The sequence below is a fragment of the Trifolium pratense genome, linkage group LG6, assembly GCF_020283565.1.
Source record: "Trifolium pratense cultivar HEN17-A07 linkage group LG6, ARS_RC_1.1, whole genome shotgun sequence".
In the NCBI taxonomy this organism is placed as follows: Eukaryota; Viridiplantae; Streptophyta; class Magnoliopsida; order Fabales; family Fabaceae; genus Trifolium; species Trifolium pratense.
Genome location: NC_060064.1, coordinates 23812091 through 23825033, shown reverse-complemented (window position 1 = coordinate 23825033; position 12943 = coordinate 23812091). Strand labels below are relative to the sequence as shown.

Here is a 12943-nt window from a genome sequence, read left to right as displayed (position 1 = left end):
GAGGAGTGATAAGACTCTCTTCTGAACATTCTTTCGTACATTTACTTTCTAATTGGTTGAAATTATTGTTGGTCCCTCATTTTAAAATAGATCGCATATAAAGTGGTGAGATAGACATGAATTTCATTCAATTAGATAATGAATATTAGAGAGTATTCAAAAGATAGTGTTAACAAACTTCTCCTAGATCGAATCGTTCAAGAGAATCCAAGTTTAATTCCTAGTAGGAACAATTTTTTGTCAGAATTTATTTACCTCGTAATCGAACTCTAAATTATCAGACCCTTTCATGAGAACCAAAGAGTTAATAAAAAAAAGGTGCATTTTGAATGGTATGATATGAAACAATATCAAGATAATCCGTGGTCCAAATTTCACACTACTTCATGAAATAGTAAATCTAAACTGTTGATTTGATATTCGACCATCTACGCCATACAATTAATTTAAACCACAATAAAACAATTTCAATTCTCTTGACAAAAAAAAAATACAATTACAACTCTATTCATCACTTATTTTATTATATAAGTTACTGTTCACAATTTAAATAGATGTTGTGAAGCCTTGATACTCCAAAAATGGCAAAGTATCATGTCTAATACGTACTCGATACTGATATTCGTCCAATACTTTCTGATACACGTATCGGAGACGTATCGTATCGGAGAAGTATCGGCAATTAATATTATTTTTTAAAATAAAATATAACCAATACTTGTCGGATACTTCTCCGATACGCGTATCGATCGAAAAAGTATCGGACAATTAATGTTCTTTGATGATGGAAACGTAGGAGAGGAGATTGATTCAATTCGTATTTTCTCTTAAGTATTGAATGTTAGAGTATGATGCTACCAACTATGTCTTTATTAGTTTTTCTCCTTATCATGGTTTGAACTCTAGACCTCCAACTCCTTAACGCTTTTGAACTCTGAACCTTCAGTTGAGCTACTCATCCCACCCCTCTTTTTGTGTAGTATTTAATTTAATATATGTAATTGTCACTTGTTTTCTTATTTTGAGTAATTTGAATGTTAATTTTTATCATTATCGATTTTAGTTATGTTTATATGTTATGTATTTATATATTTAATTTTAAATTTAATTTTTAAATAACGTATTCCGAACATATCATATCGGGAATTTTGAAAAATTTCTCGTATCACCATATCGGTGTCATATCGTATCGGTATCGTGTCACATCGCTTCATAGATGGTCATGATTGTAACAAAGGAAAAAGTGAAGGGAGAGGATCTCCTTCTAAATCGGACGGGTAAGAACTAGGAAATCCAATCAATGTACTCTGAACTGGTATAAGCCAGCTGGCAATGCTTTTGTAATACTTCTTTCTTATCTGGAAACCTCTTTACTTAACTTCCATTCCATAACGATTTTACCGATATAGTGCCAGCTCAACATATATGTAACACACACACACGAAACTAACCTTAACAAAACCAAAAGACAACCCAACAAAAACAAAACAAACTTCGGTTCCTTGTTCTAATCTTATTTTTCTCAAATTCAATCCTCCTTCATATCTGAATCTAAAACTTTGAGAAACTCATCAAATACTACAATTCATTCTAACAACAAAAACATCCTCAAAAAATGTCGAACATTGAGGAAAATTCATCTCCCCCGAATATACACATCCAGACTCCACCAACTGCGCCACCTACGACGGATAGAGACTATCAGACAACAGCGAACGGAGGAATTGCCGGAATATTGAAGCGGTGGAAGAGAGAAGACTTGATAAAGAGAGGATCATTGGGATTAAGAGGGATCGCTCTGCTTTTCTCTCTGATTTCATTCCTTGCAATGGCTAGCAATAAACATGGTGATTGGAGAGATTTCGATAGATATGAAGAGTATAGGTAAAAATGCTCAACCCCTTTTCATAATTTTGTGTTTAGATTAATGGGTTTGGATCAAAATTTGATTTTTTCTTTGTTTGATGTTCAATTGGGGTGATGATGAATTGATGAATTTTGATGTAGGTATTTGCTGGCAATTGCGATTTTGTCGAGTTTGTATACTGGTGCTCAAGCTTTTCGTCAAATTCAAGAACTTTCTAAAGGAAAACCATTGATTAAACCAAGTGTAGCAGCTATAATTGATTTTTTCGGTGATCAGGTTTGTAATGTCAATTCATTTCTATATGGTGTTACATTAGTTTCAATGTGTCTATGATACTGTGAATAGTGTGTGTGTAGTGTGAGTGAGAGTCATGAATCATGCTCATGTGTTGAATTAGCATTCAATTCTCTGAAAACCAATGTGTTGATTAGAGTACAAGGGATTTAGGTTGTTAAAATCTCATGTTCTTAATTGTCATCAAGTATGAAGACCGGTTAGTTAACCTTTTTAAATAGTTTTGGGTCGAAATGTGTGTCCATTGGGTTCGAGTCATTGGTTAGTCTCACATCAACTATAAATCGACTAAATATTAGATATATTATATATAAAAGAGGTGACTCGTATTTTCAATGTCTCAAGATGTTTTTGGGTAAACATGTGTTGTCTGGTTTCTTGTTGATCCTGACGCATTGGCATGTTTGTTGCTTTTGTTAGAAATTGATGTTCTTCTTAAGTCCATATCCATTGTGATCCAAGCCCATCCATTGTAGGATCCCTCGATAACATTTTGTATGTGATACACTTGGCTTGTTGCAAGTATCACACTTGTATTATTGCATGTAGTTTCCCTTACCACTTGTATAGATGCATGTACTTCCTTTACCACTTGTTATGTTGCATGTATTTCTCTTGACACTTGTCTTCATGCATGTAAGCTAAGTAGTTGCTCCTTCTACTATAAATAAGAGTTCACAATGTACCTTGTATCATCAAACAATTAGCAACATAACTTCTTCCTCCAAAACTTTATTGTCTTTCTAGTTTTCTAGTTTCTCTAACCTTCTTCTCCACCACTTTATAATAGCCTTTGTTTTTTCTTACATGGTATCAAGAGCTTCATTGATCTTAACGGGTCTGTGAGGAAACAAAACCAGCAAGAAAACATTCAAAAAAAAAACCTTTATACACCATAAATGGCTTCCAACAATAGTTCTTTACCTCCTCCTCCTATGTTTGTAGGAGAAAACTATCATTTGTGAGCTGCAAAAATGAAAACTTATTTGAGAGCTCAAAGTTTATGGGATGTTGTGGAAAATGGAAGCACCCCACCGGCTCTTCCAAACAACTCAACAGTAGCTCAAATAAGAAATCACAATGAGGAAGTGGCAAAAGAAGGAAGAGCACTTGCCATAATACATGCAGCTTTACATGATGATATATTTATCAAGATCTTGAATCTTGAGACTACAAAAGAAGCTTGGGACAAGCTGAAGGAAGAGTTCCAAGGGAGTGAAAGAACAAAGAAGATGCAAGTGTTGAACTTGAGAAGAGAGTTTGAAGCACTAAAAATGAAAGAAACCGAAACTGTTAGAGAATTTTCTGAGAGAATTTCGAAGGTGGTTTCACAAATCAGATTGTTGGGAGAGGATCTCAGTGATCAAAGAGTTGTGGAAAAAATTTTAGTGTGTCTTCCAGAGAGGTTTGAAGCAAAAATATCCTCTCTCTCAGAAACTAAGGACTTTTCTCAAATCACACTTGCAGAGCTTGTTAATGCTTTGCAAGCTACTGAGCAGAGAAGATCTTTAAGGTTGGAAGAAAGTGTTGAAGGTGCTTTTGTGGCAAACACAAAAGGTAAAAACCAAAGCTACAATAGTTTTGGGAAAAAACCTTTTGGTGAGAAGAAAGGGAAAGGAAAAAAGGAGGATGTCAACAACAAAGGAGAGAGCTGGAAAAAGAAGTTTCCAACTTGTCAACATTGCAAAAAAGATACTCATTTAGAGAAGCATTGTTGGTATAGACCAGATGTTAAATGCAGAGCCTGCAATCAACTTGGTCATGTGGAGAAGGTTTGCAAAAACAAAGCAAACCAGCAGAGACAACAAGCCCAAGTTGTCGAACACCACCAACAAGATGAGCAATTATTCATGGCTTCTTGCTATTCAACCGGAAGTAGCAAAGAAACATGGCTAATAGATAGCGGGTGCACCAATCACATGACTCATAATGTTGGCATTTTTAAGGAACTTGATAAGTCCTTCTTCTCTAAAGTTACTATTGGCAATGGAGAACATGTTGATGTCAAAGGAAAAGGTGTTGTAGCTGTTGAAACTCCCTCAGGTATCAAATATATCTCAGATGTTTTATTTGTACCTGAAATAAATGAAAGTCTTTTAAGTGTGGGGCAAATGATGGAGAAGAACTATTCATTGCATTTCAAAGATAAGAGATGCACTATTCTAGATCCTTCTGGATCTAAGTTAATGACTGTTGAAATGAGGGGTAAAAGTTTTCCAATTGAGTGGAAGCAAAAAACCATGCATGCTTTTCCAAGTAGTGTTAATGATTCCTCCTTGTGGCGTAAAAGGTTGGGTCACTTTAGTTACTCAACCTTGAAACAAATGAGTTCTCATGATTTGGTTGAAAATTTACCAATCATCGAAGATGTTGTTAACATGTGTGATGTATGTCAATATGGAAAACAAAGTAGATTGGCATTTCCCGATGCATCAACCTGGAGAGCTTCTAAAAAGTTACAGCTGATACACACTGATGTGTGTGGTCCGATGCCAACGACGTCTTTAAATGGCAGCAAGTATTTTCTGTTATTTATAGATGATTTTACAAGGATGAGCTGGGTATTTTTTCTTAAGCAGAAGTCAGATGTGTTTCCTGCATTTCAGAGTTTCAAACTTATGGTTGAAAAAGAGACTGATTATCAGATTAAAAAGCTCAGATCTGATAATGGAACTGAGTATACAGTAGGGGAATTTAAAACCTTTTGTGAGCAAGCTGGAATTCACCATCAATTTACTGTTCCATACACTCCTCAACAAAATGGAGTGAGTGAAAGGAAGAACAGGACAGTCATGGAGATGGCTCGATGTTTGCTCTTTGAGAAAGGTATTCCTAAAACTTTTTGGGCTGAGGCTGTAAACACCTCAGTTTACTTGTTGAATTTGTTGCCTACCAAAGCCTTGAGAGGAAAAACACCGTTTGAAGCATGGTATGAAAGAAAGCCATCTGTTGAACATTTAAGAATATTTGGATGCGTGTGTTATGTTCACATTCCAAGTGTGAAAAGAGATAAATTGGAAACCAAATCTGTGGTTGGTATCCTTTTGGGGTACAGCAGTAACTCTAAAGGGTATCGAATTTATAATTTGGAGACAAAAAAAATTCTGGTTAGCAGAGATGTGAAGTTTGATGAGTACTCTAAATGGAATTGGGAGAAGAGTCAAGCAGAAGGTTCAAGTAAGGTATTGCCTGCTGAAGATAGTTTGGAAGATGAAAATTCAAACTATGATAGTGATGATGATTTTCCAATCCGAGGTACTAGAACCTTGGATGATATTTATGCAAGGTGCAATATAGCTACATTAGAGCCTACACAGTATGCTGAAGCTGCTAATGTTGAAGGATGGAAAGTTGCCATGCAGGAGGAGATGAAGATGATAGAGAAAAATCAAACTTGGCAGCTTGTAGACAAACCAGAAAATCAAAAGATTATTGGTGTTAAGTGGGTTTATAGAACCAAACTCAATCCTGATGGTTCTATAAATAAACTTAAGGCCAGATTGGTGGTAAAAGGTTATTTTCAACAACATGGTGTTGATTTTTCAGACACTTTTGCACCTGTTGCAAGGCATGATACAATTTGGTTGTTGGTTGCCTTAGCAGCAAAATTGGGCTGGAAAATTTATCATTTTGATGTTAAATCAGCTTTTTTAAATGGGTTGCTTGATGAAGACATTTATGTCGACCAACCTGAAGGTTTTAAGGTTGCAGGAAGTGAAAATAAAGTTTACAAGCTTCACAAAGCCCTCTATGGCTTAAAACAAGCACCAAGAGCATGGTATAGTAGAATTGATGGCTATCTTCTGCAAAGTGTTTTTAAAAGAAGTGAAAATGAAGCTACTTTGTATGTTAAGTGGTTGAAGAATGAAGTGAAGCTAATAGTGTCCCTGTATGTTGATGATTTGTTGGTTATAGGGAATGAATCCAATTCTCTAAGTCAATTCAAGCAAGCTATGGAGAATGAATTTGAGATGACAGATTTGGGTGAAATGAAATATTTTCTTGGTATGGAGATTTTTCAGTCAAATGTTGGAATCTTCATTTCACAAAAGAAATATGCTTTGGAGGTATTAAAGAAGTTTCATATGGATAAGTGCAAGCCTGTTTCCACACCTCTGGTTGTGAATGAAAAATTATCAAAGGATGATGGTGATAATAGTGCAGATGCTTCTATTTATAGAAGTATAATTGGATGTTTGTTGTATCTTTCAGCAACAAGACCTGATATAATGTTGCTGCTAGCTTACTTTCCAGGTTCATGCATTCTCCAAGTCAAGTTCATCTTGGTGCAACTAAGAGAGTTTTGAGGTATATAAAGGGTACAACTGATTATGGTTTTCATTTCTTGAAAAATGAAAGTGGAGACCTCCAAGGATATACAGATAGTGACTGGGCTGGGAGTGTAGATGATGCGAAAAGTACCTCTGGTTATGTTTTCTCATTTGGCAGTGCTGTGTTCTCATGGAATTCAAAGAAGCAAGAAGTGGTCGCCCAATCATCAGCTGAAGCTGAGTATATTTCTGCTGCTGCAGCAACAAATCAAACTATTTGGCTAAGGAAGATTTTATCAGATGTGGGACAATTTCAAAGCAAAGCTACTGTCATATGGGTGGATAACAAATCTGCTATTGCTATAGCAAAGAATCCAGTCCAACATGGAAGAACCAAACACATCAAGGTTAAATATCATGCTATTAGAGAAGCTGAAAAGTCAAAGGAAATCAGTTTGGAGCATTGCAATTCAGAAAATCAAATTGCAGATATAATGACTAAAGCTCTTTCTAAGGGAAAGTTTGAAGAGTTGAGGTCAATGCTTGGAGTATTCAAGAAAAACATCAAGGAGGAGTGTTAGAAATTGATGTTCTTCTTAAGCCCATATCCATTGTGATCCAAGCCCATCCATTGTAGGATCCCTCCATAACATTTTGTATGTGATACACTTGGCTTGTTGCAAGTATCACACTTGTATTATTGCATGTAGTTTCCCTTACCACTTGTATAGATGCATGTACTTCCTTTACCACTTGTTATGTTGCATGTATTTCTCTTGACACTTGTCTTCATGCATGTAAGCTAAGTAGTTGTTCCTTCTACTATAAATAGGAGTTCACAATGTACCTTGTATCATCAAACAATTAGCAACATAACTTCTTCCTCCAAAACTTTATTGTCTTTCTAGTTTTCTAGTTTCTCTAACCTTCTTCTCCACCACTTTATAATAGCCTTTGTTTTTTCTTACAGCTTTACTCCCGACCCTCTCTCGGTCTCCCCAACAAGATCTTCAATTTTTGAGCTTTCTCATAAGTTTTAGGCTAAGAAGACAACAAATACACTTTATAAACTATATTTGATAGGCCCTTATATCATCTTAGATATATAGCAACTGATGTTAGATTAGATTCTTATCCATTTATATGGAGAAAAACATAGTGAGTAGGAATCATGTTGATAGGTTACTTTATCTCATATTTGTGTAGAAGATTTTGGTGGGATTTTTTTAAGAAAAAAAAAATGACCTTTCATTTTCAGACTAGATTTAATTTTATTTAGAAGATTTCAAAACTAATTAATCTTTGAGGTGCTGATAAGATGCATTGCAACTTGGCTTTAGCCTCTGCATGAGGCATTGAGCTATAAGCCTATAACCATTGTGAAAGAGACTGGTTTGAAAACTTGTGACATCTCTCTGAAGTTCCTCTTATGTAAGAAGTGAAAATGAAAGCTCATTTAACTTCAAGTTTCATTGACCTTTCAAGTGGTTCAAATACAATCACATGGGAGAGAAAGTTCAGTTGACTTGATTTATTGATGTAGAGAAAAAAAAAAATCCTTTTGAATTTGACAACCATGTAATTCAGATGACTGGTGTATGTATGTGTACAAGCTTCATTTTGAATAATTCAAAGCTTTATATACAATTATTTATTCAAAAATTTTATGACTAAACTCTTCGATAATGTTATGTTTGCTTTTGTAAAACTATGAAATGCTAGCAACTTGATCTGAGCTTGAATATTGACAAACTTTTTTGGTTGCAGATAATGGCATATCTTTTGATATCATCAGCATCTTCAGCAATTCCACTAACAAATAGAATGAGGGAAGGTTCGGACAATATATTTACAGATGCTTCAGCTGCAGCCATCAGCATGTCGGTTTTCGCGTTCTTTTGCTTAGCAGTATCAGCAGTCATTTCTGGCTTTAAACTATCAACTCAATCTTATAGTTATATTTGAACAACTACAACAAAATTCTCCATTTATTGTTTCATACATCAATTTACTTTTCTGTAAATCATCACATTTATCTGTATATCATTCTTGTGAAAGGGAGTCAGGCTCAAGATTCTCCTCCCTTTGGTTGTGTATGTTACAGTGAAAGATTATGATATTGATTTGATATACAAACACAAATAGAAATAATATATAATTTTTTCAACTTGAGATTCTATTGACATTTTTCCTACGCATACAACAAAAGAATAATAGTATTCATCAGTTAATACTCATTTTTTGTATATCCTTGTAAATATTGATGATTCTTTGTTTCTATTCCTATGAATAGAAGAATAACTAAAATCCTACATTCTATACAAAAAGATATGCAGCATAATATATGAAGCTGTGGTCCCAGATTTAGAAGTCTTTTGACAGAAAAGACTGAAGGAATGAATCATCCTTCCTCTCATCCTTGGCCTTTAAGTATCCAGCATCTGAGTATTGTGAATGATTGGCCGATGAATATCCAAAATTTCCATTACCCTGCAACATGTCCGGTCGAAATGATTCTTGATTTCCGTTTGTAGGCAGCCCGGTCTTGTTATAAAATGAATTTGTGAAACTTGATGAATTAGAATAGCAATTCACTGCTGAGGGCCTAATAGGCGCCGGTACGATGGCATTGTTCATAGAATTTCTGTTCATGTTATAACCTGCAGAACCGCGCGCAGCTGGTACGTCATGGTTGTGTTTCCCTTCGTAAGTTGTGATCACGGCTTTGATATCATGTGCAGCTCTTTCAACGTGTTTTCGAACTGTACAACCATGGGCAGTGCATTTGTAATAGCTCCTGCAGATTTTAAAAAAATGAGTAAGTTAAGGCGTTGGCAATTATAACACTCGAAATGTATTTATAGCTCTAAATTGCAGTCCACAATTTCAATTGAAGCCACAATACAACAGTTTTAGATGTGTCTGTAAGGACATCATAACAATAATTGTGGCTGCACATTTGCATGCATTTTAGCACAATATAAACGTTTGCAGCGTAACCGCAATCACAATTTAGAACCATTGACTAAAGTTTTGTGTTTTCGTCAATTAATTACCTTGCATTTGGGTTTCCTTTAACAACTTTCTGTCCATATTTCCTCCACCTAAAGCCATCATCAAGTATATCGATTTCACTTGTAGTTTGAACTACAACTCTAGGTTCTTTAACAGTTCTACTAGCCGAGGCAGAATAGACATCATTTTCATTATCACCCTTCCTGCAACAATAAGAATTAGAATCACAATTAGTTCCATTTAAACTAAGGGTACTATTAAATCTCATTCTAAAATCATATAAATGAAGTTGTTAAACTTAGTTTGCTTATCTTACCATCTTTTGGCCTCCGGTCCATTTGCGTCATCATTTCCTCCACCAGAATAACTGGTCTGTGATGTTTGCTCAAACTCTTCCTCTCCCACGGAAGCTGAAGAATCTTCTTGTATGGAAACATGATCCATCACCGATTGATCAGAAATTCCAGAGTTAGTGCAAGACGAAGATGGTTGAGAGCTTGTTCTTCTATTTGACTGAGGCTTAGGATGATTATGAGTTCCCTTATATACAATTTCAGTAATTTGTCCATCCAAATCCTTCTCAACTTTCTTCTTCATTGAGCAATTCAAATGCGTGCACTTGTAATAACTGCGTGGATTTTCGCTTCCTTTCACTTGTTTCTGTCCATATTTTCTCCAGTTGTACCCATCTTCTGACCTCCTTTGTTCTCGAACGGATTGCGATGCATTATTGTAGTTATTGTTATTGTAATTATAATAACCAGATCCATTAACTGAGCTATTATGTGTTTCTGGTTTAATTAGTGCCAATTCTGAGGAAAAGTTCTGAGTTGGTTGGAATTCAGATTCCGATACTGTCCTTTCGGATAAAATATCGTTTTGGTTTGTAGGTTCATTGAATTTCCATATGTTTTGTTTCTTAGCTTGTTCCTGCTGTTCAAGTAAAACAATAATTTAATTTAATTAGAATTATAATTATAATTATAATACAGATTTAGATTAAAACTATATGATATGAATGACAAATTCAAAGGTATTATCAATAAACTAAACCTTGTTTTACTGTGAGATTTTGTGACTATTCAACATGATAATCATTGTAATATCGTCTATTAATTTATTTATCAAAGCATAGAAACATAATTGAAATATTTTCAACCAATACTTGAGAATGAAGATGCTTGTCAATTTTTTAGCCATCTTTGAAATATTCAACATGTGTTTTTTTATACTAAAACAAGAAAAAGAAAACAAAAAGATAAGAACAAACAAAAAGATCATTTAAAAGGACATAAAAAACTGCAAACAAAACTAAACTGACCCCACAAGCCAATAATGTTAGACCAAATATACGACACACAAAATGATACTCCTTCCGTCCCAAAATATAAGCAAAAATTAGTCAATGAAAGTTGATGTATTTGCTTTAAAATTTAGTCCAAATACATTCACTTTTGTTGACCTCCTTTTGCTTATATTTTGGGACGGAGTAGTACTTCTTTAAGACCCTCTTCCGATAAACAACTTAATTAGAAACGTATCTTATAACCAATTATCATAGAAGTTCTTATGTATAAGCTATTTCTATGACAAAGGATACCGTTAAAACTGTTATGGAGTAACAGAGTTCGAATCTCAACTCATGCATATATAATATCATGTCTCTACCAGTCTTACCAATTGAGCTAAGTTCATGGACATCATACAAGTTCTTATGTATAATCTATTTCTATGATAAAGGATAAAGTTAAAATTGTTACCATATAAACTATAAGTTGTTTTCATCTTCAAACCTTACAAAAATAAGCTAAAAACAGCTTATGAACAAGTCATAAGCTATTTCCATAAATCTTTCAAACAGTTGTTTATGCTAGTACATAAGCTAAAATAAGCCAAAACACACAAAGATTAAGTCATAAAAAAAAAAGTGCTTACCAGTTGAAACATGTCTGAGGAAGATTGAAGAACAGAATCAGGCTTTGTTTGAGTTGGAAAAGAGAAATCAGAGTAGTTTTTCACATCTTTCTTATCACCTTGTTGTTGCTCTTCTTCCTCTAAACTGTTCTTATTCCAGTTAAAGCTCTGGTTAGCAAAAGCCTCAGTAGTTGGAGAAGCAAAAACCTAAAACATAAAACATAAAACAAAAACAACCCACAATTAGAAATGTCATAAAAATTGAAACTTTCATAAACAAAAAAGCATGAAAAAGTTAAAAACTTACATTTGGAGAAGAAAGAAAGAAAGGTGAGATCAAAAAATCAGATGGGCTGAAAGTAGATGAAAAAGGTAGATGAAAAGAAGGTGATTGAGAAAGAGGAAGAGAAGGTGGTTGAACAGATTTGAATTTAGGAACATCATTAAATTCAACAAGGTGATTAAGACTATGATTATGATTATGATTATTATTATTATTATTAATATTATTATTTAGTTCAGAAGTTTCCCAGTTACTATGATGATGATGATGATGTTGTTGTTCATCCATGGTCATGTTTTTGTTGGAGAAATGAAAGAATGAGAAAAAATTTGTGTTTATGTTAGTCAAAAGAAGAATTTTATAAATGAAGTCTTTGTTAAGTTATGAAATGATGAAGAAAAGGTTTGAATATATATATTGAAGAGAAAATGTTTTTGATGATGTAAGAAAAGGAAACAAGAGTGGTGTGATATAGAAAAGGAGAGAGGTGAATGATTGTTGGAAGGAGTAACAAAAGTCATGCAATATGTAGTTTCTGAGAAGCTGAAGATTTGTTTGACCGTGGAATATCAATAACTATACTTGGTCAATAGTCAAGAAATTGTGGCTTTGACTAGCCTTAAAGAGAGAGAGAGAGAGAGCCATGTGGATTATCTTTTAACTTTTAACTAGAGAGGGAGGTTATACTTTACATAACAAATTATACCAACAATTGATATACTAGAGCGCAAGTTTAAATATATAAATCATCATTTTTTTTTTTTATTTAGGATGTATGTTTTCAAGTTATTTTTATAGATTATTGAGATTAAAAGATAGAAAATATATATTCTTAATCTATATAGGTTGATTTGGTGGTTAAAGTTTGAGACTTTGGAATGTCCTCCTTTCAAGAGCTCAAGTTCGAATCATTCCAATGTCGCTTTCTGTTTTGGATCAGTCTGTACAGAGTTAAACTCTAGTAATGTTTATATGGGCACAAACACAAATATTTTTTCTTAGGAACACTCACAACAAGTGAAAAAAATGAAAGAGAAATGAATTTAAGTGATATTAATTGACGTGACAAATTTAATTTTCTTTAGATTTTTTTATTTGTGTGTATGTGACTAAATTTTATGCCCAAATAATTGTGTCTATTAAAATATTAAATACTTATTTTATATTTTTGGAGGTCTAAGACAATTTGTCTTAATGCCCTCCTTCCTTTATCGCTGAGCCATCACTCAATAGCGGAGTTAGACTAAAATGTCTGGGATGGTCGTGGCGAAGTAAAAAAATTACACATGTATAATATTA

At 34.0% G+C, this 12943-nt stretch overlaps 2 protein-coding genes across 3 annotated transcripts; one reads left to right on the top strand and one right to left on the bottom strand.

The window, feature by feature from the left end:
- The first annotated feature begins 1436 nt into the window (after positions 1–1436).
- LOC123889382 (CASP-like protein 4B1) lies at positions 1437–8599 on the top strand. Its single transcript, XM_045938683.1, has 3 exons — positions 1437–1884; positions 2008–2143; positions 8200–8599. Exons 1-3 carry the CDS (start codon positions 1616–1618, stop codon positions 8395–8397), a joined length of 603 nt encoding a protein of 200 aa, XP_045794639.1. The 5' UTR covers positions 1437–1615; the 3' UTR covers positions 8398–8599.
- LOC123889380 (probable WRKY transcription factor 33) lies at positions 8563–12116 on the bottom strand. Of its 2 annotated transcripts, none has more exons than XM_045938682.1 (5): positions 11669–12116; positions 11383–11568; positions 9764–10380; positions 9489–9650; positions 8563–9229 (listed from the first exon to the last, which is right to left on the bottom strand). In XM_045938682.1, the coding sequence occupies exons 1-5, from the start codon at positions 11936–11938 to the stop codon at positions 8797–8799; spliced, it is 1668 nt and encodes a 555-aa protein (XP_045794638.1). In that variant the 5' UTR covers positions 11939–12116; the 3' UTR covers positions 8563–8796. The 2 variants fall into 2 exon arrangements, with proteins under 2 accessions (XP_045794638.1, XP_045794637.1); XM_045938681.1 differs by having other exon boundaries at positions 9764–10377.
- Positions 12117–12943: the final 827 nt, after the last annotated feature.